At 41.7% G+C, this 21709-nt stretch overlaps 1 protein-coding gene across 1 annotated transcript; it reads left to right on the top strand.

Annotated features, from left to right (window-relative positions):
* Positions 1–374: 374 nt before the first annotated feature.
* On the top strand, positions 375–20185 carry kcnk13b (potassium channel, subfamily K, member 13b). Its single transcript, XM_050058041.1, has 3 exons — positions 375–989; positions 10574–11361; positions 19466–20185. Exons 1-3 carry the CDS (start codon positions 653–655, stop codon positions 19619–19621), a joined length of 1281 nt encoding a protein of 426 aa, XP_049913998.1. The 5' UTR covers positions 375–652; the 3' UTR covers positions 19622–20185.
* The last annotated feature ends 1524 nt before the right edge of the window (positions 20186–21709 follow it).

The following is a 21709-nucleotide window of genomic DNA, read 5'->3' as shown; positions in this document are numbered from 1 at the left end:
CGGGTAAGCGCGGGCAGGAGCATGAATCCCTCACCAGAGCCCGGAAAGGTCAAGTCATATTGATCTCACTATGCAAACGCGCTCTATATTGTCAGAATCAAACCTCCAAAGTTGGTTTCAGGTGGAACATTTTCAGGCCAGGACTCATTGTGTGACTCTGGTGCCTGAAGTGGGGAAATTACAGCTGGATTTGATCAGATCTGATCAAACAGACTTGATGAATGGGCAGAGGATGTAGGTTCAGCTCTGTGTTGGTGGTCAATCCGCGGTGCGTAAAACGCGCGCTCAGGGGTGGGGACTTTTTTGGAGAGGCAGGACCAGAGAGCACGACAGGGCGACTGTGTGCAGCCACAGGTTGCCGCGCGGCTCTTTCCTCTCCTCTGAGCATCTTGGCAGCCCAGACCCGACAGGTGCAGCCGGTGGAGACGGACTGAGAAGTCGTTAGAAGACGCGTTTGGCTTTGACTTAGACGCTCGTGAGCAAAATGCCAAATCCACAGCCTTGGAACAACTCGATCTCAACCTGCCTGGATAACAATTTCTTTGTGTCGCGCAGGACTTTCCTGTCGTAAAAATACCTCCCGAGGACTGCGCGTTTTATTCGAGCCCACCATGCCACAGGTCTCTCACTGCAGCCGCACCACAGCAACATAATGGCATGTAGGAGCGGCTGCTGCTGCGGCTCCGGTCCAATAAACGAGGATAACGCGAGGTTCCTGCTGCTGGCTTTGTTCATCATCATCTATCTGCTGTGCGGGGCCGCAGTGTTCTCTGCGCTGGAGCAGCCGAAGGAGCGGGAGGCGAAGGAGCGCTGGGCGCAGAGGTTTGAGCATTTCAGCCAGAAGTACAACCTGAGTAAGAAGGACCTCAACAACTTCCTCAGGAACTACGAGGAGGCGAACGTGGCCGGGATCCGGGTGGACACGATCAGACCTCGATGGGACTTCACCGGCGCGTTTTACTTCGTGGGAACTGTGGTGTCAACCATTGGTGAGACAGAGAGACATACATTTATATTAAAGCAGTGTAAAAACATTATTATCAGTCACTATCATAGTTTTATATACATGTAAAATGAACCCACCATTTATCTCTCTTTGGTGACATAATCTGTGTTCATGCTTTGTCTGTTGTGCGCATGTTACTGTCACAATGTCTTGCATAGTTTCCTTCATTTGCAAACACCCAGACAAACTCAGCCATGTCAAGACTATTTATTACTCACACAAAATTATTTAACCTCTTCACTGTATTTTGTGTTGACAGCCACCTGGCTATGTTTGATCAACCTTTCATTTGTTTTAACCCTTTGAAACCCGATTTCCTTTAAAAACAAGAAGAAATTACCCACAAAAATAGAAAGTTATTAGTAAAAAAAAATGAAAACAAGAAAATTTATTATTTAAATTAATTACATTAATTTTATAATAATAAAGTTTTTTTTTTAAAAAGAAAAGAAAGTTAAAAAAGGAACAAGGAAATGCAAGAGTGCTTACAAAATAAAATAATTCTGTGACTTAATTTTGAAATATAATAGTAAGAATTATTGATATAGTTCATTTTTTACCTATTTTTTAAATACCTTTTTTTTAAAAATATATATTAAATAAAATATATAAATAATATATTAAATTTATTTATTGCAATTTCTGTGACATTCTTTCCAAGTTGCTCCTTGCCTTTTTTCATATGTTTCTAAAAGAAGTCTCACCTCTGTAACTTTACATTAAGTATGTAAATTTACATTGAGTAGGTAACATAATTTGTGGGAGGCTAATTTTTGTTAGCCGTAGAAGACGTGAAACTCTATCAGGAGCTGCGCCATGTCAAAATAAAACCTATATGACTATATGAGCAACATTTTAAAATGTATGTATAATAATTATTATAAATATTGTTTCTTTTTTCCCTGTTTTTTAAAATAATTTTCACTTTTTTTTTTAATTTGTGGGATATTTCGTACCAAGTTGCTCATTGCCTTTATCCCCCATATGTTGTAAAGAAATTGCACCTAATCACTCAGGATTCAAAGGTTTAAATACTTGTGAAAGGCGTCTGAAATCAGCCCAAGAAAAGTGATGTTGCTCCAGTTTTTGAAGGGTTAATGTTTGACTTGGGGTAGAAGCATCAGTGATGGCTCTGGTCCATTAAGCTGAACTGGTAAGTCATGCAGTGAACCAGTGTACACACTGGAACGAGCACACCTGAATAAAATGAAGCCGTAATTGGTGCAATTAGTTGCAGCTGCGTTTGACAAGTCAAAAATCTATTCCAGTAAGATCTCCTCTTTCACCATATCTGTTCATGTGTGTTTATTTGTCCCCCTGTTAGATCCACTCCGTGTTAAAAGTACCATCAGCTGTGCAGCATTTCTGTAGCTTTGACTTCGTCCCTGTGATGTGATTCAGATGGTTCAGCAAAACTTGACTGAAGAAAAAAGGAAATTTAACATCTGTATCAGAACAAGATTTGTCCTTGACAACCGTTTTCCATTTCAGCTCTGTCTCGGTTTCAGTGTCGGTGTGTCAGAGCGAGTGGAAAAACAGGGCCATCCCTCCGACCAACAGCACTGCTGCACACAGTGATGAGAAACTGATTGATCTTTTGTTGTCTCTGACTCCTACCTGCTCACTCTGTTTTTTCTAGGTTTTTGGTTTATTTTTTTCTTCCAGTGTGTGATGGGCAGTGCTATTTCAGCATCTGTGATTGGATTGAGTTGATTCCGGATGATTGACAGTTTGACAGGCCCTCTGATTACACATCCATCAGCGTTTAAACAGGAGTTATGGTAATAAGGGGGCAGAACTGTATCAAGTTCTTGGAACACATTGTGATTGATGGTGACCACCTGCTACAAGCCTTGTACAGACTGAGAGACTTTAATGCAGCTACACTGTGCGACACGGTCACACAGTGAGATGGTCATCCCAAATTTGTGACGCTGTCAAAAATGAATCCCAGGCTGTCTTTTATTACAAGACCCGGATGACGGCCATCCTTGAACCTCTCTCACTGTGTGACGTAGGACCGACGTTTTAGAGCCACGACCAAAGATATCGCCACGTTTCTTTCATGTTGGTCATCTTTCGTCTGGGACAGCCCAAAATCACACAGTGTATATAGCACTTTAGAAAGTTATCACTGCATTTAATGGGTGTTATGAGAGGTTATCATAGATATGAATTAGACGAGGCCTGCTACGCCTACTTGTGGGTTCAGAAGGCCGTTATCGGGAGCATTTCCATCAGGTTTCACTTTCAGTTTCGCAAGGTTTAGGCACAAAAACTATGTGGTTAGGTTCAGAAAAAGGATCATGGTTTGGGTTAGAATAAGTATGTTTGTTATGTGATGTTATGTCAGCTGACAAACTTACATACATGAGTTGAAATAAGTCAACGTTGACTTTTGGTTCCACACGTGATACAAACAACAGTCTCCTGGTTAAAAGTCCAGTGTTTGTTTGATCTGTCCACCCCTACCTGCCTGCTTGGACTGGATACAGCGTTGGAGGCTTTCTTTGCCTAAGCCCAACCTCTCTAACTTTACATTTAGTACGTAAAGTACTTCATGGGTTGCTAATATGTAGGATATAGGGCTGCCCCGTAACAGTCGACAGAAAGGTCATTAGTCGGCAAGATTTCATTGGTCGCTTAGTTGCAGAAAAAAAAAACAACAAACGTGAAAACTCTATCAGGAGCTACACCTTGTTAAAATAAATCAAACCTTTATGACTGGACAATGTGGGACTTTAATTTGAAAGGACAGACACAGGAAGTGTCCTCGTCAGGTTAATTTCCTGGGCTGGTACCTGCGGTTATTCCACAGGCTAGTTAATAACATGTCGGGCAGGAAATCCAAAGTGTGGGATCATTTTGAGAAGGTGAAGGACGAACCCAAGGTGATATGTAAACTCATCTTCATTGGTCGACTACAAACATGACGTATCATCTGAAACATGGAAGTAGCTACATGCCCATTAGCCCACAGCGTCATTAACAGGCGGCTCGCTCAGTATGTGACGTGCACTTGGAGATAAAATATAGGCCTATATTAATGAAGGTTCATTAGTACGGTTTTGTATTTCTCTGTAATGTAGCACAGTGTTAACAATGTTACTGATACTATTCTTTCTCACACCTTCAACTCAAACCACCAAAATATATCATTTAATCATTACATTAATGTCATAAACATGTGAGCGACTAGTCGACTAATGGGCCTAAATGTTGACTATTGGTCAACTAGGAAAATTCTGAAACATTGTATGAGGAAATGCTGACTGATAACGCCCATTTAGTCAAGTAATAACATTTGAAGTTGGTGTGCTGGCCTGAAGAGAGAGGTGACTGCAATATTGATCTTGTAACTCTCCCATGATTCCTAAAGCCATGAATATTTTAAGATAAAAATATAACATAGTTCCAAATCAAATACAATGTTGTCCTCTGTTGTACTCACACCCCCTCTGCACTTTCCTGTCACAGAGTAGTCAACGGGATCCTGATCTTTAACCACAAACTTCAACTGGTTTCAGCGATTCATGTCGCCTCCGAAGGCCCAGATCATACAGGTTGCAAAATGTGAGGCGCACCACACTGCCTTTTTTTTTTTTTCTTTTAACGGAATGCCAAGAAATTGCTTGCTGTGCCTTTTTATTGTTGCCAAGCAACTCTTTCCATGTAATCAATCAATCTTTTTTTTTTTTTTTTTTCTGTCCACAGTGATCAGTGTGTAGCTCCTGAGGGTACTGTGTGTAGCTCTGGTTGAGGGTGAGAGGCTGTCAGCAGATAAACAGAGATCTGTGTGGGTACATGAGACCCTAAAAAAGAGGCTGGATCATGGGGAGTACCACCAGCTGGTCCAGGAGCTTCTCCTCCATGATGGACGTTTCCAGGCATATTTTAGGATGACTCGGGGGCAGTTTGACAACCTGCTGTCTATCAGTGGGCTTAGCATAACAAAAATGTTGTTTACCAACTGTAAACTTGTTGTCGTGATCACCACAGAAGTGCCCAATGGGAAAAAAGCGGAGATGATGTGGGGTGCTTTTCCACTTTGAGTTGAAGTTTTTTCAACTTGAGGAGTTCAGAGTGCTCCGGTGCCAGGCACCCAGAGCACAGAAATACGAGGTGCGTAGCAACACAAAAACAGCGACCAAAAAGCTTAATTCTCATTAAAAACAATTAGAAAAAGGCACCTCCAGCTGCTAAAACACTTTCTGTGTGATCAGGGTCTTAGACTAGATCAACACTGCTCTGCGTGACATGAAATAAGGCATGCAGACAGCATTGATTGCACTACCATGAGGTCCAGGAGGAGCTTATGACGGTGTAGTCTGCTGATCTATAACTGTATCAAGGCTGCATCTCATCTCTCATCTCTTAAAGGACAGATACATTATAAAATCATGTGATTGTTCATTTCTGTGACCTCCTGTAGAGATACTGTGAGTGATTATATCCTGTTGGCTGAAGTGAACAATCAGAGATTTTCTATTATTTATTTTATGTCAGCTGTCATTAATCTAAGTGATTCCTCTTGATGGTTTTTATCTTTTCATCCAACACTCTCATCTCTCAGTCGTTGAAGTAGGTTGTATAAAGCTTGAGGGAAAGCCCCTCACAAACACATCATCCTTTTGTATCCTCGGTGAGAGTAACGCTGTGTGCGTCAGAGCTTGAATGAATACATTGAAAGGTGCAAGAGCGCAATGCATCTGTCATGTGTATGCGTGGTCAGAACATATGCACATGTATGTGCTCATGACCCTGGGTTCTGAAGTAAAAACACCCACAGTTGGAGCACATCTGCAGCTTGGAGCAGCACAGAAATCTCCTGATTAAGAGTTGTGTTAGAGAAAAAATTGTTCTTTTGATTAGAAAAAAAGTCGAAGCTACAGGCTTGTGTTGGTAAAAGGTGCATTCTGGAAAGAAACATCCAATATTGGATATTTGGGCCAAGACTCCCTCTCCCATGTGCCAGTCGTACCTGCATTTGAATGCAAGTACATTTTTTAGAAATCTAATATGATGCCAAGTCGTTGTCAGATGATAGTTCATGGATTTTGGGATGCATTTCAGCCAATACCAGGGGCTTAAATACAGACAGTACAGGCAGGGTGGTTGCACTGTGGCCCACAGAGAGAGTGGACTCTCCAACAATACGTAGGGCACAAGGGCCTTGGGAATAATTCAGATTGCCACCTTATATGCCTGTTTTTAATTTAAAAGAATAGTGGGGTTTTCTAGGCTATACCTATACCTATAACCTTTTAAATAACTGCTCATCTTGTTTTTATTCTCTTCCATTCCTTTTTTATCTTTCTTTGTTTTTAACCTGTAGCACTTTGAGATCTTTTGATGAAAAGGGCATTATAATTAAAATGTATTATTATTTTGTTTATTATTATATATGCCTTGTAAAAGACAAATCCATCCCCATCATGTTTTTATTTTTTATCGTAAAATAGTCAGTAGCAATCTATAACAAAAATCATTATAAAATATCTGTTTATTCTACATAAACTATGAATAAGCTACAAAAAAATATTAAATTAGATTATTTAATGAATAAATAGTCTCTATCTCTTTATTGTTGTATACGCTATAATGATTTAAGGGTAATATGTATGTTAGTGTTATACAATGTCATGTCTCCATTTGATCATGTGACAAGATGATAAGATGACACGGAAACAAGTTTGGGTGCATAAATAGCAACTAGCATGCACTGGGGCCCGTCTGGGAGCCACTGTAACTACCTTACGCCACAGGTCACGTACCATTTACCTGCTGTATATTTGTTATTGGGCAATACTACTCAGACTACAAACAAAAACTAGAACACTTCCATTACCAAAATTGCCTGATTCTGCGTACATAAGTCTCACCATGGTTCCCTCGGCAAAACAGGATTTTGCGTTAGATTTTGGATTATTGCAGAAATAAACTAATTGGCAAACATAATTAATGATTCTTGCATGCTTTGTTCAGCTGGATGATCTTTTTAGATTAACACCATTGTTATCATTTTTGCAGTGTGAATGCAATCATCAGCAATAAAACGCTAACGTGACACTACAGCCGCATGACTTAAGTGTTGCCACCATAACGAGGCTGAAAAGCCGTGTTCGGCGTGATGTTGTTTTTTAGTCTTATCTAGCCACATGTTAGCAACCTTCTTTTTTAAAGCACGTAAGCTTCGTGGAGTATTCACTGACGTATTTATGTTGTAAAGCAAAACGTGAAGTCTCTAATGCCTCGTTGCCGCTTGCATATGTGACTGGTGTCTGTAGATCCATAAATATATGGATGATGCCTCTAGTGTCCAACGCAAGGAAGTGCATTTCTTTACAGATGGATAGAAACTACCTGTAGACATGGGGGAGGGGATAATTTTGGCCGTTTTTTGCCATCCAGTAGTTTGAAATATGTGCTTTGAACATTACAGGGACAAAAACAGGACCAAGTACATGGTATGAACGGCTAAACTAGCCATTATGACAATTTGACTATGTATATTGTGTAACCATATTTTAGCAGATAAACACTACTCAGATTCACAATGTGTTAAAAAGAGATTAACAACTTCTTTTTAATTATACAAACTCACTTGACAAACACAAGCAGCTAAATTGAAGGGAACAGCCTGTTAGCTAGTTAGCAGCCTGTTAGCTAAGCTAGCACACTGTCATACGGTCTCTCCGAAATCCACCGCAAAAGTTCTTTTTTTTTTTTCTTAACAAACTTGTGGCAAATTCCAGACCGAAACATTACGGAGGGAAGGAGTTTCGCAGGCACATCAGATATCACGTAGATTCCCATAGGAATGAATGGACTTTGGGTTGACTTGTCTCCGTACACATATGTAAGTGGAAACCATGTGTGTTAACGACAGACCTTATCTAACCAAAAACCCATTGACTTCAAGATGAGGGAGCCGGGTGTGCAAAAGTGTTGACTCATTTGCAGGTTTTAATGACTCGTTCTGCACCACTCTTTAGCTTTGAGTGTTTGTTTTTTTAAATGACTGAGGTTGCATTTGGGAGGGAAAAGTCAGAACTGTGTAGCCGAACCCAGCACCTCCATTAACACCATTGAGAGCTTTTACACCTGACACAGACGACACTGTTTTCTCTTTTATTTTTATTTATGACACAGGTTAAAGGACTCATCAACATCACATTTAATTGAGCTTACGAAACAACAAGGAAACAAAAACACATCCATAAAATCCATCCCATTTGCCTTTAACGTCTCGTTTGGAAGAAAACTCCGGCTCAATTAGCACCTTGAGAACAAATCTGAATGTGGAGGCAATTAAACCCTCAGATTGTTTTTCATGAAGTGAGATACAGCAACGTTTATCTGTGTTTTTCTAGTGAAGAGGGCTCTCATGTTGTAAAGATTTTACAGCTGCTGTTGCACCCCACAGAACACGGTGCATATAACTACGTGATCGCCATAAAGATTACAGCACATGTTCAGATCTTGAACAATGTTATAAAACCCAGAGGAGACGGATCGTTGAGCTTCAGTGTTAAATGAGGGGTGATAAGGAGACATCTCTGAGATGGGTGCAGTCGATGGAAAGACCTCTCAGTTTGACTCTGATTTTGTTCAACTGTCAGTTCACAAGAGACAAAAGAGAAGTCAAACCCTGACAGCGTCTCAGTTCCCCTCAGAGCAAAACCACTTTAATGGATTCTTACCTGTAAAATAAAAGAAAATGATACAATTGAGACGTGAAGTGGCCCCGGTGGGTTTTTTCCCAGTGAAATGTTAGACAAACTGACACTTTGAGACTGATTGCCATGATGGGTTCGCTCTGAAAACACCTCAGCTCTTAAAGTGAGCAGGTGACAGCGACACAGAGAGGAGTGAGCGTCACCAATGGCAACCCAGAGGACAGAGGCAGTGGTGTGAGTGTAATTTTCCCTCAGCAGAAGAGGCGATTGTAATTAGCCATCAGTGTTAATGACAGAGAAGATGTAGTTTGGTTTAAAAGCAGCTGGAGAACATGGATGCACTACAAATCATCCGTTTATTTACTTATTTGTAAAGTGTGTGTGTGTGTGTGTGTGTGTGTGTGAGGGCAACAAAATGGGGGCATTAAGTGTTTTTTAAGTGATAGTAATGCTTTTATGCAAAATAAACATTTTATTCGAGCCTTCTATTCAGAGACACTTTATCCTGTAAATGACAACTTCCTTTAAAGACTGTTTGTACCAGGTATTTACATCAGCGCCGTGCAGAGACCTTCAGACGGGCAGATGCTGGATGTCAAAAAAGCACACGGAGCAATATTTGAAAACGCTGTACGTCAATGTAATTCTAGGGCTCCCCTCGACTAGTTTTCCTAGTTGCCAATTGTCTTTATTTAGGGCCATTAGTCGACTAGTCACCTGAATGGTTACAATATTAATTTAATTATGAAATGATATATATATATTTTGGTGGTTTGAGTTGAAGGTGTGAGAAAGAATAGTAACAGTAACATTGTTATCACTGTGCTACATTACAGAGAAATACAAAACCGTACTAATGGACCTTTGGGTGCTTTCAGACCTAGAGTCGTCTAGAGTTGGTTCGTGTTCTCACGGCAGCATTTACAAGCGGACCAGATCAAATGCCTTGTGTGAGAACGCTGCTCTTGATTGGTCAGAATTTCCATGTGGGAAAAATCCAGGAAGTAAAGCAAACGTTGAAGAAGAGTACACTTGCAAGATAAATGTGACACTTTCTAATGTCACAATGGAGGGACAACTACGCAGGTTGATTTTAGCGCTGCTCATCGTGGACTATATTGCTGTCATTGTTCATTTTAGTCAAACCATACAGTTTGAAAACGAGGCGCGGCTCCAACTAGAAAACAATGTTTTGATGCATTGGATGTGCTGAATGTGCATATTAAGGCAGTACAGGAGGAGGTGCACATTAATAATCCTCCAGGACTGTAACATGCTCATGTTTAACCCAAACAATGTGTCATGTGACTGCAGTTGCTTCACATCCAGGTCGGAACACCTTCTCACCACAAATGAACCGCACCAGAGTTCCTTTGTAACCGGACTTAGACCACCTCTTCAAGAAGGTCTCGGTCCGTTTTGTTTTGGTGCGCACCTGAGTGTGATTGCTGTGTCCACACCTGCCCAAAGGAACCACACTTAGGGGGCAAACAAACTTGAGTTCAACTGAACCGAACCAAACAGGGCAGGTGTGAAAGCACCCTTCATTAATATAGGCCTATATTTTATCTACAAGTGCACGTCACACACAGAGCAAGCTGCCTGTTAATGACGCTGTCGGCAAAGCAGTAATGATTGTGTTAAGTGGCTATTGGGCATGTAGCTACTTCCATGTGTCAGATCATGTTGTCTGCGCTGCAGCGACATGATAATACATAATACATTTCTGGGGAGGTGCACGTCAGGGCATGGTGTGGGTTACGTATCAACACAGAGCCTCCGCCGTAGGTTTTATAAATCCTGCTTTAGTGTTCGTTCATTTGATCATGTTACACTTCCTGTATTTCTGTGCAGTTTCTGCTCACCACTGTTTCTGTGTGTATCTCAGGGTTTGGGATGACCACTCCTGCCACCATTGGAGGGAAAGTCTTCCTGATGTTTTACGGCCTGCTGGGCTGCGCGGCCACCATCCTCTTCTTCAACCTCTTTCTGGAACGTGTCATCACCGTCATCGCCGTCGTCCTCAAGTCCTGTCACGAGCGACGCCATCACAAAGCTGTATTCCCACCAAATGGCCGGCGAGTGTCTGAGGGGAACAGAGCAGGCGGAGCGGGGGGGAGTGGAGGAGGGAAAGGAGAGGATCTGGCCGGCTGGAAGCCTTCGGTCTACTGCGTCATGCTCATATTAGGAGCAGCAGCCATCTTGGTGTCCTGCTGCGCCTCGCTCATGTACTCGGCAGCCGAGGGCTGGGGCTACCTGGACTCACTCTACTTCTGCTTTGTGGCCTTCAGTACCATCGGTTTTGGAGACATGGTGAGCAGCCAGCGGGTCGTCTACGAGGGCCACGCCACAGCTGCATATCGAGTGGGCAACTTCTTCTTCATCCTGACCGGTGTCTGTTGCATCTACTCCCTCTTCAATGTCATCTCCATCGTCATCAAGCAGGTCCTCAACTGGCTGCTGAGGAGGCTGGAGGCCCCCTGCCGCTGCTGTTTCCCCAGGAGGGGTCACCACCCGCACCGGCACCCTCGACGGAACGTGGTGGCCCCGGGCCACCTGCGTGCCCGCAGGGACCCCTCCATCGAGACAGACGCCATCAACGAGAGCGAGACTGACACTGGGCGCAGGATGTCTGGGGAGATGATCTCCATGAGGGACTTCCTGGCAGCAAACAAGGTGAGAACTTCCCGGCTGCACCTGGCTGATGTCATCGCATGTTTTATAACACGCAAGATATTCAATTTAGTTACCTCCTACAGTAATTTGATGGACCTATTCATGTGAGTAGCAGAAAGGACCATCAGTTAATAATCTTGCTTTCTTGTGGTCATGTGTACTGTAGTCATTAACTGTAGTTTGTAGCTGTAGTTTTTTTAGGATTCCAGGATTGTCCAGGACATTACAGTTCCTGATATCCAGTTAGAAACTCATGTGGTACAATTTATTTTCTAACGCCTGTACAATGGCTACCAGGATGCCAGTTCAGCTGGTGCCCATCTTCACCATCTTTTTCTCGATGTCAGCAGGAGAATTTAGAGACTGGTGAGTTGATTTTCTCATCCTGATGAGTGATGTGCAGCCAACACTGTCCAATGCCAACCACAAAAAGTTCCACCAACACTTGCAAAATAGACATAAGAGCCTAAATTTAGCACAGATTTAGCACAAATTTAGCGGAGCTAACAGAGAAGCAGGTGGAAGCAGTATCTGTGCCTGTGTTTGTGTATAATCACCCATAATAAGAATCATGTTTTCTTTACCTTAGAATGAGCTGATTATATCTGCATAGCGAGCGGGTCCTTGTCTACGGTGATTGCCATGTTGCACCACCATGTTTCTACAGTAGCCCAGAAGGGACAAACCAAACACTGGCTAAAAAATGGGCCTTTCATGATTTTGCTGAACAAACGTTAGCGGTAGCTTGGCTTCAGCCTCTGCCTGCCTAACAGCATTGGAAAAACACAGAATTTCCACCTCTGTGGAAAATTCGACTTCTGATAACCTCTTGAACAACTGGATCCTAACTTATTAAAGAAAAAAGGTGAGCACACATAAGCAGTGCTGGGATAACGGTCCATCTCCGACATGCCAAACAGCACCGGATTTGTAATGTGAAACTGCTTCATTCAGTGTTTTTAAGAGTTTAAATCACCTGGTTCGTTTGTTTTGGAGAGGAAGAGACCTCTGTGGATAATTCAGCTTTGGGTAAAAACCTCCTGAACAATGAATGCTGAAGGAATTATGACCAGGAGCAGTGTCAGTTGGTTGCAGTTTGCAGTCCTCACCACTAGATGTCACTAAATCTCACACACTGTCCCTTTAAATCATCAAAGTTATTGTCTAAATAGAATGAAATGTTTGATGACATGGTGTGATTAATATTTTGATAAGGACTTCCTGTGTACACATATCGGTGAGCAGTAGTTTCGTTCACAGATCTGCTGTTGTTTTCTAGGCTTCATTCATATTATGTGTAAAAGTCTCTGAATACCAATGGCCTGACTGCATTACTATCACCCCTTCAACAGCCCTCGAAGCCACTCAGTGGTGTCAGATGTCCATACATTTACATAACTGTCACGCTACTCTTCAGACGAGACAAATGAGCAGTGTGAGCTGTTGAATGTCAAAACCGTGCTCACTAACTGCAGGATTATTCTAAACTGGAAAAACAAAATCTGAATTTTTCACGCCTGATGATTCTTCTGATTAAACAGCCTGGAAATTTTGACTGAGAAAATTGGAAGACTAACTGGTGTGATGCTGTGGCAAGGAAGTGAGTAAACTGGTGTAAAACCATGATCTTAGGCGCTGAACTGAAAACCTAAAATGTGTGAACGTGTTACTATGAACCACTAACATCTTACGTAACCTCCTAGATGACGTTTATTAAACTATAATGTATTATAATCACAGTTTTAGTAAAACCTGATCTCAAAGAAATAAGTGAAATGACCACGACTTCTCAACACCGTCTCATTTGGCAGTGGTACGTAATGTGTTAAAAATACAGGCCAGAACTGTCCCAGTTTTAAAAAGGTGGTTAACGTTATGAAACAGTCAAAGTTTAGTTCAGTTTATGCACCAAAGCCACTTGGTTAGGTTTAGAAAAAGGTTGTGGTTTCGCTTAAAACAAGTACGTTTATTACATAGCTAAGTACATCATGTAACGTCAGGTAAGTACGTCACATTACATGATGTGAGTGTGTAAAGTTACAATAAGTAACGCTGACTTTTGGTTTTACATGGCACATGTCATTTGAACTCATTTTGTGCGACCACCACGACATTAAGAGGTGGAAGTTAAGAGGTCATAGCCATTTGACCTCATTCTGTTAGACCAGCTCATTTTAGGAGACTTTCATATCAGGGACTTGGGCCCGGATTTACACGTGACCACAAAGTCCAGTTCCTTTGCTTAGTGTGAACACAGTGTACCGTACATAGGCACAGTACGCTGATCTGTGTCTGAGTACCCTTGAAAAGGTGGTCTTGAGTATAGTTCATGTGTACCTGGGTACGGTTGGCATCATGTGTGAGAACCAACTGTACCAAAACATGGTAGTGAACTGCTTTTTAATTCAAGTTGCAGTCAGCAAGTATGGGTGCCAAGGCATTGCTTAACGCCTCCGGTCTTCTCTGAAGCACGCTCTGATCGCATCTTCTGAACTGCACGACCATGTGTGATGAAGTAGGAAGGCAGGTGAGAGGGTCTTTATTGACATTGGCTCCAAAATATAATCCATAGTGGGCATAATGCAGAGGTCGACTCCATAATGTGAGCTTGGGACCTGGCGATTGCCGCTCTTCTCTACACTGTAAGACAGGGATGCTCACTTTGTTTTGCCCAGGGTCCAGTCAGCAGCTACGCACATGTACGCAAGGGTGTTTGTAGGACTTGAGGACATCCGGGGCTCAGCCCAGATATCTGTCAGGGGGTCCTCCCCCGGCACTTTATTTTGATAAACAAGCTCTATTTTTATGCTGAGAAGTGGTTTCAAACATGGCAGTCGGGGTATGAAGCAGTTGCCGCCCAGATAACGCACACAAATTTTGCTCTGCGTTGCAGAGTTCATCTGTTGAGCTGGCTTTAAACAAATTCACAGAGGGGGGTGGACATCCTGACAACAGAAAGACGACAAGATGGAGGAGCTGATAATGTTGGTGCCTGAAAAGCAAGGAGTTGTACAACACAGTGCAACTTAATATGACATCCAGAAGAAAAACTGGGCATGTAATAACATTTCCACCAAACTTCAGATGAGTGGAAAATTGTCCAAATATGTAAAAATCTTTGGTCATTTCAGTGATTTCTGTTGTCTTGCTACAGTATGCTGTTATTTACATAGCATCAAGCTAGAGCTCCTCTGTCAGTGATGCTCACCAAGCACCTGCTCATCATCACGACCCTGGACCGTAGCAGAAGGAGCCTCTTTAAAAGTGTTTCGGGTTGTTAGAGTGTTTGCCGTGCAGCTGTGTGAAAGCAGCTTAATGCATAAAAGTACATAAAATGTTCCTAGTGTGAATGACTTTGATTTCACTGTGAAATAGAGAATGATTTGGGGGGCCACCCAGCATTGGTGGGGACCAGATTTGGCCCACAGGCTGTAAGATGAGTATCACTGCTGGAGGAATGACACAAACAAATCTCATGTAGATGATGGTGCAGGTGTAGGGAACAATATTACTATGAAAGCTGAGCAACAGGGCAATGGGGCGGGGGCTCAATTGACCTGTGGCTAAGCCACGCCCCCCTCCACTCACTCGGACAAACTATCAACAGTGACCGGCGCTATGGCAGGTGTCACAGTACACGGCAGGAGGCAGTTGATGATTTTTGGAGACATAACGATCAGATGTCATTGAGAAGTAACCAAAAGGGCCTAAACTACGCATTGGAGGGATATATTCATCATTTTATTGTTGAGAAGGTCGATGAAAAGCTTAAATTACAAGCCAAAATTTACAGGTCACAGTGTACGCTTGTGAACCGCATCTGGTTGCCGTCACCATCAAAGACAACAAGTTAAAGTGCCACTGAAGTTAAGGTTTTTGGCTCAGAATATGAGAAAAGGATAACGGCCTTTTTACCATCTTTACCAAGAGTGTCTCTCCGTTAGTTTGGTGCTACAGTATTTACACTGAATCATTCAGCATAACGTTTGCCAACCTTTGTTATCTCTGCCATTACAGATAAGTTAATGAAGCTAAGCTCCAGAAGTTAACGTTAGCTTAACTAGAGCCCTTTGGACAACAGCTAACAATGATGTACGATCACCAAAGTACAAAACTAGAACAAAATAGGCTAATGAACTCCCAGCAAACAAGGTGACATGATGAACAACGCAGCTAGGAGCTAACGTTAGGCTAACTTTAGCTAACGTTAGCTAGAGATGTTAAAGATAACTTTATATTTCTTTCCAGCAAAGTGACAATATGTTGCCTCAAACACAATGTTGACTTACCTTAGAACAGATGTAGACATCATTGTTAATCTTATTCACGTTGAGTTGATGTTGTGGTCTAACGTTACCACACAACTTTATCCAAAGGAGACACTTTTCTCGGTTGAGATGTGGTTTAAAGTGTAAAAAATACACCTGGTCGCCCAGCCTCTCAGGATACCTTGTGTCAGAGTTGCATGTACCCCATGCACACCGTTTGACCATTTTTAAACTTCAAATCTCAGAAAAAGCTCATAAAACCGCACAAAAATGACTTTCTGTAATGCATTTCAATGGACGCCCTTTAGTATCACAAAATTAGTGCAAGGCATAAAATAGTTAATGGTACTTTCAAACTTCTCTACCGTGTTCATTATTTGTGTGTTAATTAGCAACTGTCAACAAACTGAACGAAGATTAATTATACCTGCTAAACATCAGCATATCAGCTGTGTCATTGTGAGCACGTTAGCATGTCTACATTAGCATTTAGCTCAGAGCACAGCTGTGCCTCAGTACAGCCTCACAGAGCTGTTAGCATGTGTGCAGACTTTTGTTTTTTCTACATCATAACGCTGATTAAAAGATTTGACCTTTACAATACTTACAGAAGCCGACACAATGTGGCTTTTCCTCCTCTGGATTAAAAGAATAACTTGTCCACAGTTTAATTCAGCGTCAGAACTGGCTGATAACATCATGAATGGACAGCACATAAAGTCTGACAAAGCGTCTTTGTACATATTGTGCTTAAGAAGACGAATAAGAGACGGAGAGGAAGAGGAGGGGTGGAGGCAGAGACGGAGACATTTCACAGAGGAGTTAGTATGTTGCTGCAGCTCGGTGTTTAAAGTGACCTTTTCATTTTCAAATTAGGAACAGCTGTACATGGACTTAAGTGGCAACATGAACTTGAAATTTGTTACGCCTTAACATACACTCAGTATGAAGAAGTTATTTCATTGCAGATACAAGTGTGAGTGTACAGGGTGGGAGAATCCTTGGATCTCCACACGCTGAGTCATCTTTACAGAGTCTCTGCTCAGTCTAGACTGAAGGTGAGGTCATCGGTTCAGAGTTGTCCTCAGCACAATGATGTAACATCGTTATGCAGTTAAATGACTATGAGGTCATTTCAGCTTTAAGAATCATTTAAAGTGAACTTAAACTGTAACATCTGTATTTTTTTAGCCTGGACCAAGTTCTCCCATGTTTTTGTGTCTGAGTGACTAAAGGGAACAACAGGTTCTGACACTGGTCCACATAGCAGTGGTGAAACAGACTGCAAAGTAGTCACTTGGGGCAATTGTACACCATCCGTTTACGTCCACTAAGAGTGCTTGTTTGGTCACTACGAGGATCAAAATATTATACTAAATGTCTGACAACATTGTGGAAAGGATCCCTACAGAGATAGAGCTTTTTGTTAAAGAGTAAGGTCCTTTTTGTTTAACCTCAAACAGCCCTAAAATTGCTATCGTCAAACCCACCAGACCCCATTTAAAAAATCTGTAATTTTATCATAGTAAAAGACACTTTATTCAAAGCAAAATAAAATAAAATACAACACACAAAAGCCATCTTGGTGTGTCAATTTCACTGTTCCAACAATCACCAACTCTGGTTTGGTTGAAATAAACCCCGAATTCATCCAGTTAGATGTGAAAACATACTGCCTCTATACACACTAAAATTACAGGTTTTTTTAAATGTAGTCTGGTGGGTTTGGCGATGGTGAATTGGGGGTTTGTTTCTGGTTAAACAAACAGGATCTTACTCTCATACAAACAGGTCTATCTCTGTAAGGATCTTGTCTATAATGTTGTCAGAAACTTTAAATAACAATCCGAATTTTGTTGGACGTAAATTGACGGTGCTCAATTGCCCCATGTGGTGATTCTGTAGCCTGTTTTGTTTTCACTCAATACTGGACCAGTTTCAAAGATTTCTGTTCCTATTAGTCACTTTGACACAAAATGTGTGTGGAACAATAGGCTCCAGGTTAAAATAAACCAGTTACCCTTTGAGGTGAATCAGCATCCAAATTATTTTTTTTAAGGTACAGGTTCAACTTGTAGGAGTGACAAAATGATAATTACCCAAAGAGAAATTACTGATTGATGATTAAATCTGTTGGTTTTAGTATTAAAGCGAATTGTTTTTGTTAAACAGCTGTGCCAGCACTTCTATGAGGCTGTACTTTGAGCTACATGCTAAATTTAGTATGTTAACACGCTCACAGTGCCAATGCTAACATGCTAACGCTAGGCTAATGCTAAGCAGGTATTTACCATGTTCACCATCTTTAGTTAGCATGTTAACATTTTTGCACACACTAAACTCATTTTACCTCACACTAATAAGTATCAAATGGCGATGACAAATGAAGCCAATGTGGAGTGCCAAAAACTGCAGTTCCTCTAATGGCCACTTGAGGCTGGCTCCAAGAGGGAGTCAATCCCCACTCACTGTTGCCTTGTTGTAGACATTCATTGAATGATAGCATTAAGTAATGAGCTCACTGAAAAACAATTGCATTTCCTGTGACCCTTTTATAATAAAAGTCAAGTGGAGTTTCAACGGTTAAATGCTCACCACCTGTGTTTCAAATTTCCCCTCTCCAAAATGTGTCTCGTTTTGTGCGTACACAATGGTTATAAACGAGACCCCTGGAGATAAACTGGTAAAAATGCTGAATTTAATTGTTTCATGTTAGAAATCAGTGTTTCTGACACTCTCGTCATGGAGAGGCTGCTAGCTTCAGTGGCCGACGCAAAAAACTTCAATGTCCCTATCTAGTGTTTAGTGTCTAGTGTGCTAGTGTTTGGTTTGTCCAGTCTGGGTGACTGTAGAAACATGGCAGTGCAACATGGCAACCTCTGCAGACAAGGACCTGCTCGCTACGTAGATATAAATGTCATTCTAAGTTAACGTAAACACAATGATTCTTATTTTCAGGTGATTATACACTAAAGAAAACACACTTATTATATTCCATTTCTGCTGATATATCCCCCTAGATCCGACACACAGGACCTTTAAATGACATTTATTTAAATTACATTCAGGATTATTAGTTTAGTAAATTTTCACCTGATGATGGTGCTGGATGAAATATCAGGTGAATCATCAGAGTTATTAAAACTCATCCTGAGGAGAACCTGAAGGTCTATAGCAAATTTCATGGCAATCCGTCTCATATTTTTTCAGGCATTTCACTAAAAATGAAAAATGTCAATCTCAGAGTGCTGTCAGGGTAAAAGTCAGGGGATCACCAAAGTAAGGAGGCTTCTCTCACTTGGGGATTTTGTGTATGTCTGCACCAGCGTTCATGGAAATCCATCTGAGAGCTGTTTTATTTATTATATTTATGTTTATAATATTTTGATAGTTCAATCTGGATCGAAATGGTGGATCAACATCCCTCAGGTCATGATTTAAGTGTGGCTTAAGATACACATAAAACTGCTCCGTCCATTTGAAATATTGACTAAACTCATGTAAAACAGGATTACACAGGAGTTTTTTCCACGTCGCTTTGTGGAGTGAAAAATGAAAGCCTAAGGTTGATGTGTGGGAGAGTAAATATCCGCTCTCTGTCTGTCACACTTGTTCAGTATTTGTCTTCTTTGTTCACATAAATCGACGCACCCAGAGGAGAGGAAGCGCACCATCTGGTAGCCTCATATCACACCTGTGAAATCAGATGTGCCGCCCGCCAACACATTGTATTAATCTTTGTTTCACAAGGCTTCACCGGTTGCATGTACCGCCTCCAAACACAGACTGCAAACATTTCCTCATGTTGATCTCTTTATCTCTTTCCCGTCCTGCAGGTGAATCTGGCTATTATGCAGAAGCAGCTTTCGGAGATGGCCATCGGGCACCCGCGCCAGTCCGGCTCCAGTTCACGTCAGAACGGGTTTTCGGGAGGGGTGGGCGCCCTTGGCATCATGAACAATAGGCTGGCAGAGACGAGCGTGGACAGATAGGGGGAAACAGCATGAATCCTTTTCAAAGGACACAAAAAGCTGAGAAGATGAGACGAGTAAAGACAAACTGACTCTGAGGACTGGCTTCATGGAGGAAAAGAAGATTTAGGTGGTTCACGAGACTGAATTCATGACTGCGTAATTCATCCTCTCCGAGCTGACCCCCCTGCAGCTGCCATCTCAGCCCACTTTACCGTCGAGAACATGGCTACATGAATGATGCATGATAGATTGTTGGAGTCTCACATCTGGACCAGGCTCAGCGTGCCGGAATGTTCTTCCCGTGAGGAGTTCAGTTTCCATGGTGATAAAAAAGCCTGCCTAGAGCCCTTGTATCTAAGCCTTAAAACCATGATGCACTATATGCCACTTCACACCTAACCACAACTTCCACTCATCTGTAGTACTTTACAATCCTCACTATGATTCTGCCCACATCCAAACTGTGTCCGACATAAAAATAGCTTTAATAAAATGGGTGTTTCTCGGTTTCGTGTCTAACAGCAGTTATTACATAAAGCGCTGTGTCAGGTAGAAACAATTCAAAGATAAATGGATGTTTACCTTTAATGCATAATACATGATTTTCCAATTAGGCAATCAATGGCAGCCTCATTCACACCATTCATGACTTAGACAATAATTTCACAGCCATATCATAAACCATTCAATAGCTCCCGTCTTGGCACTGCTTTCATTCATTATCACGACAAATAGAAGACAAACAAAAAAAAACCCAAAAGGCCTCATTACAAAACAAACAGGCCTATCTGGAGCTGAATGGATGGTGTTCAGAGTCTGAGATGAAACCTTTTATGTGAGACTGCTGTTTACTTTGGCGTTTGCTGCACAATATCCAAGCACAAGCGCAGACACAAGGACATTTTCACACCCTGATGTTGCCCAGGCCTGTAGGTGTTTGGTATCAATATAAATGCAGTGAATCAAGTCGCTCCAGGGCTTATTATTTGATTTATATGTTTTTCTTGCTGTGTGGATTCAAGTGCATTAAACAAAAAGGACAAAAGACAGAGATTGCTCTTAACCTGCCTGCCGAGCGACTGACTTCAGTGAAGCCTGCAAGCAGCCAAGCTGGAGGAGGACTTGTGGACACTATATATGAGTGTATAGGCATCTTCATTCTCTTTGTAAATGTATCTGAGAGGAAATTATAGGATGAGAATCCTCCAGGCTACACGCATGACGTCACCAGCTGAGCTTTGGTATATTTGCATTATGAATGTCTGATATCCAGAGGACAGGAGCAGAGAGACAACTGTCTCTGGTGTAAAACGACAACCTGGCAAACCCGCAGAGACAAATATGTTCTAATATTTTTCAGGGTTGTCGTGATTTTTTAGGATGATTTTCAATGGTTGTAAGAATATTATATCTGTGAGTCATCCGTTGCAAAAATCGTTTTCAGTTCACAGCACAAACTGAGAAGAAGGAGGTGAGATCCAAATGGCACTCAGCATTAATAAAACATATGCAGAGTGAATAATGTATTTGTATTTAAAAAACAGAAACACAATGTGATTGATCATTTTTTTTACACCCCCTCCCCAAGACAACGATTTTTCAATCAGGACTGGGACCGTTAATTAGGCAGAGCTGTCAAGCTTTGGTTTTCTCAACAGGTTGAGTGGTGTGTATGGGGCTGTAATTACAGCAGCACTTTCTCCCTGAGGTTATAGAACAGTGTCTTTATGTAGCTTTTCCAAAACCAAAAACACACAAGCAACAGTGAAATAAGTGCATTAAACAGGGTGCTTATCTGCTCTAGCGTAAGCTGATATCATTAGCATGTCCACCTAACTAGCTTACAGTAGCAGCTCTAATGCCTAATTACATCATTAGCCCTCACTAACATCAGCTCATACACTGTGTAGAAGCCGGTCCTGGATGCTATCAGATGTTCACAAAAAAGAACCCTCTGGAAGCACCTATGTTAGATGAACTGTGATGAGATGCCCTCTAGGGTGTCCTTCCAGTGGAGAAAATGTGATGAAGTGTCCCGAAGGGTGTCCTTCTAGTGGAGAAAACATCATGTTGTGGCCTCTAGGATACCATTCCAATGGAGAAAAC

The sequence above is a fragment of the Epinephelus moara genome, chromosome 12 (assembly GCF_006386435.1).
Source record: "Epinephelus moara isolate mb chromosome 12, YSFRI_EMoa_1.0, whole genome shotgun sequence".
In the NCBI taxonomy this organism is placed as follows: domain Eukaryota; kingdom Metazoa; phylum Chordata; class Actinopteri; order Perciformes; family Serranidae; genus Epinephelus; species Epinephelus moara.
Note: the sequence above shows the minus strand (reverse complement) of the source record. Positions and strands in the feature narration are given on the sequence as shown.

Bases quoted from the DNA above. Each gene is read 5' to 3' on its own strand.
- kcnk13b (XM_050058041.1), top strand. From the start codon at position 653: ATGGCATGTAGGAGCGGCTGCTGCTGCGGCTCCGGTCCAATAAACGAG. The intron at 990-10,573 runs GTGAGACAGAGA...TGTGTATCTCAG, and splicing joins AACTGTGGTGTCAACCATTG to GGTTTGGGATGACCACTCCT. The intron at 11,362-19,465 runs GTGAGAACTTCC...CCCGTCCTGCAG, and splicing joins ACTTCCTGGCAGCAAACAAG to GTGAATCTGGCTATTATGCA.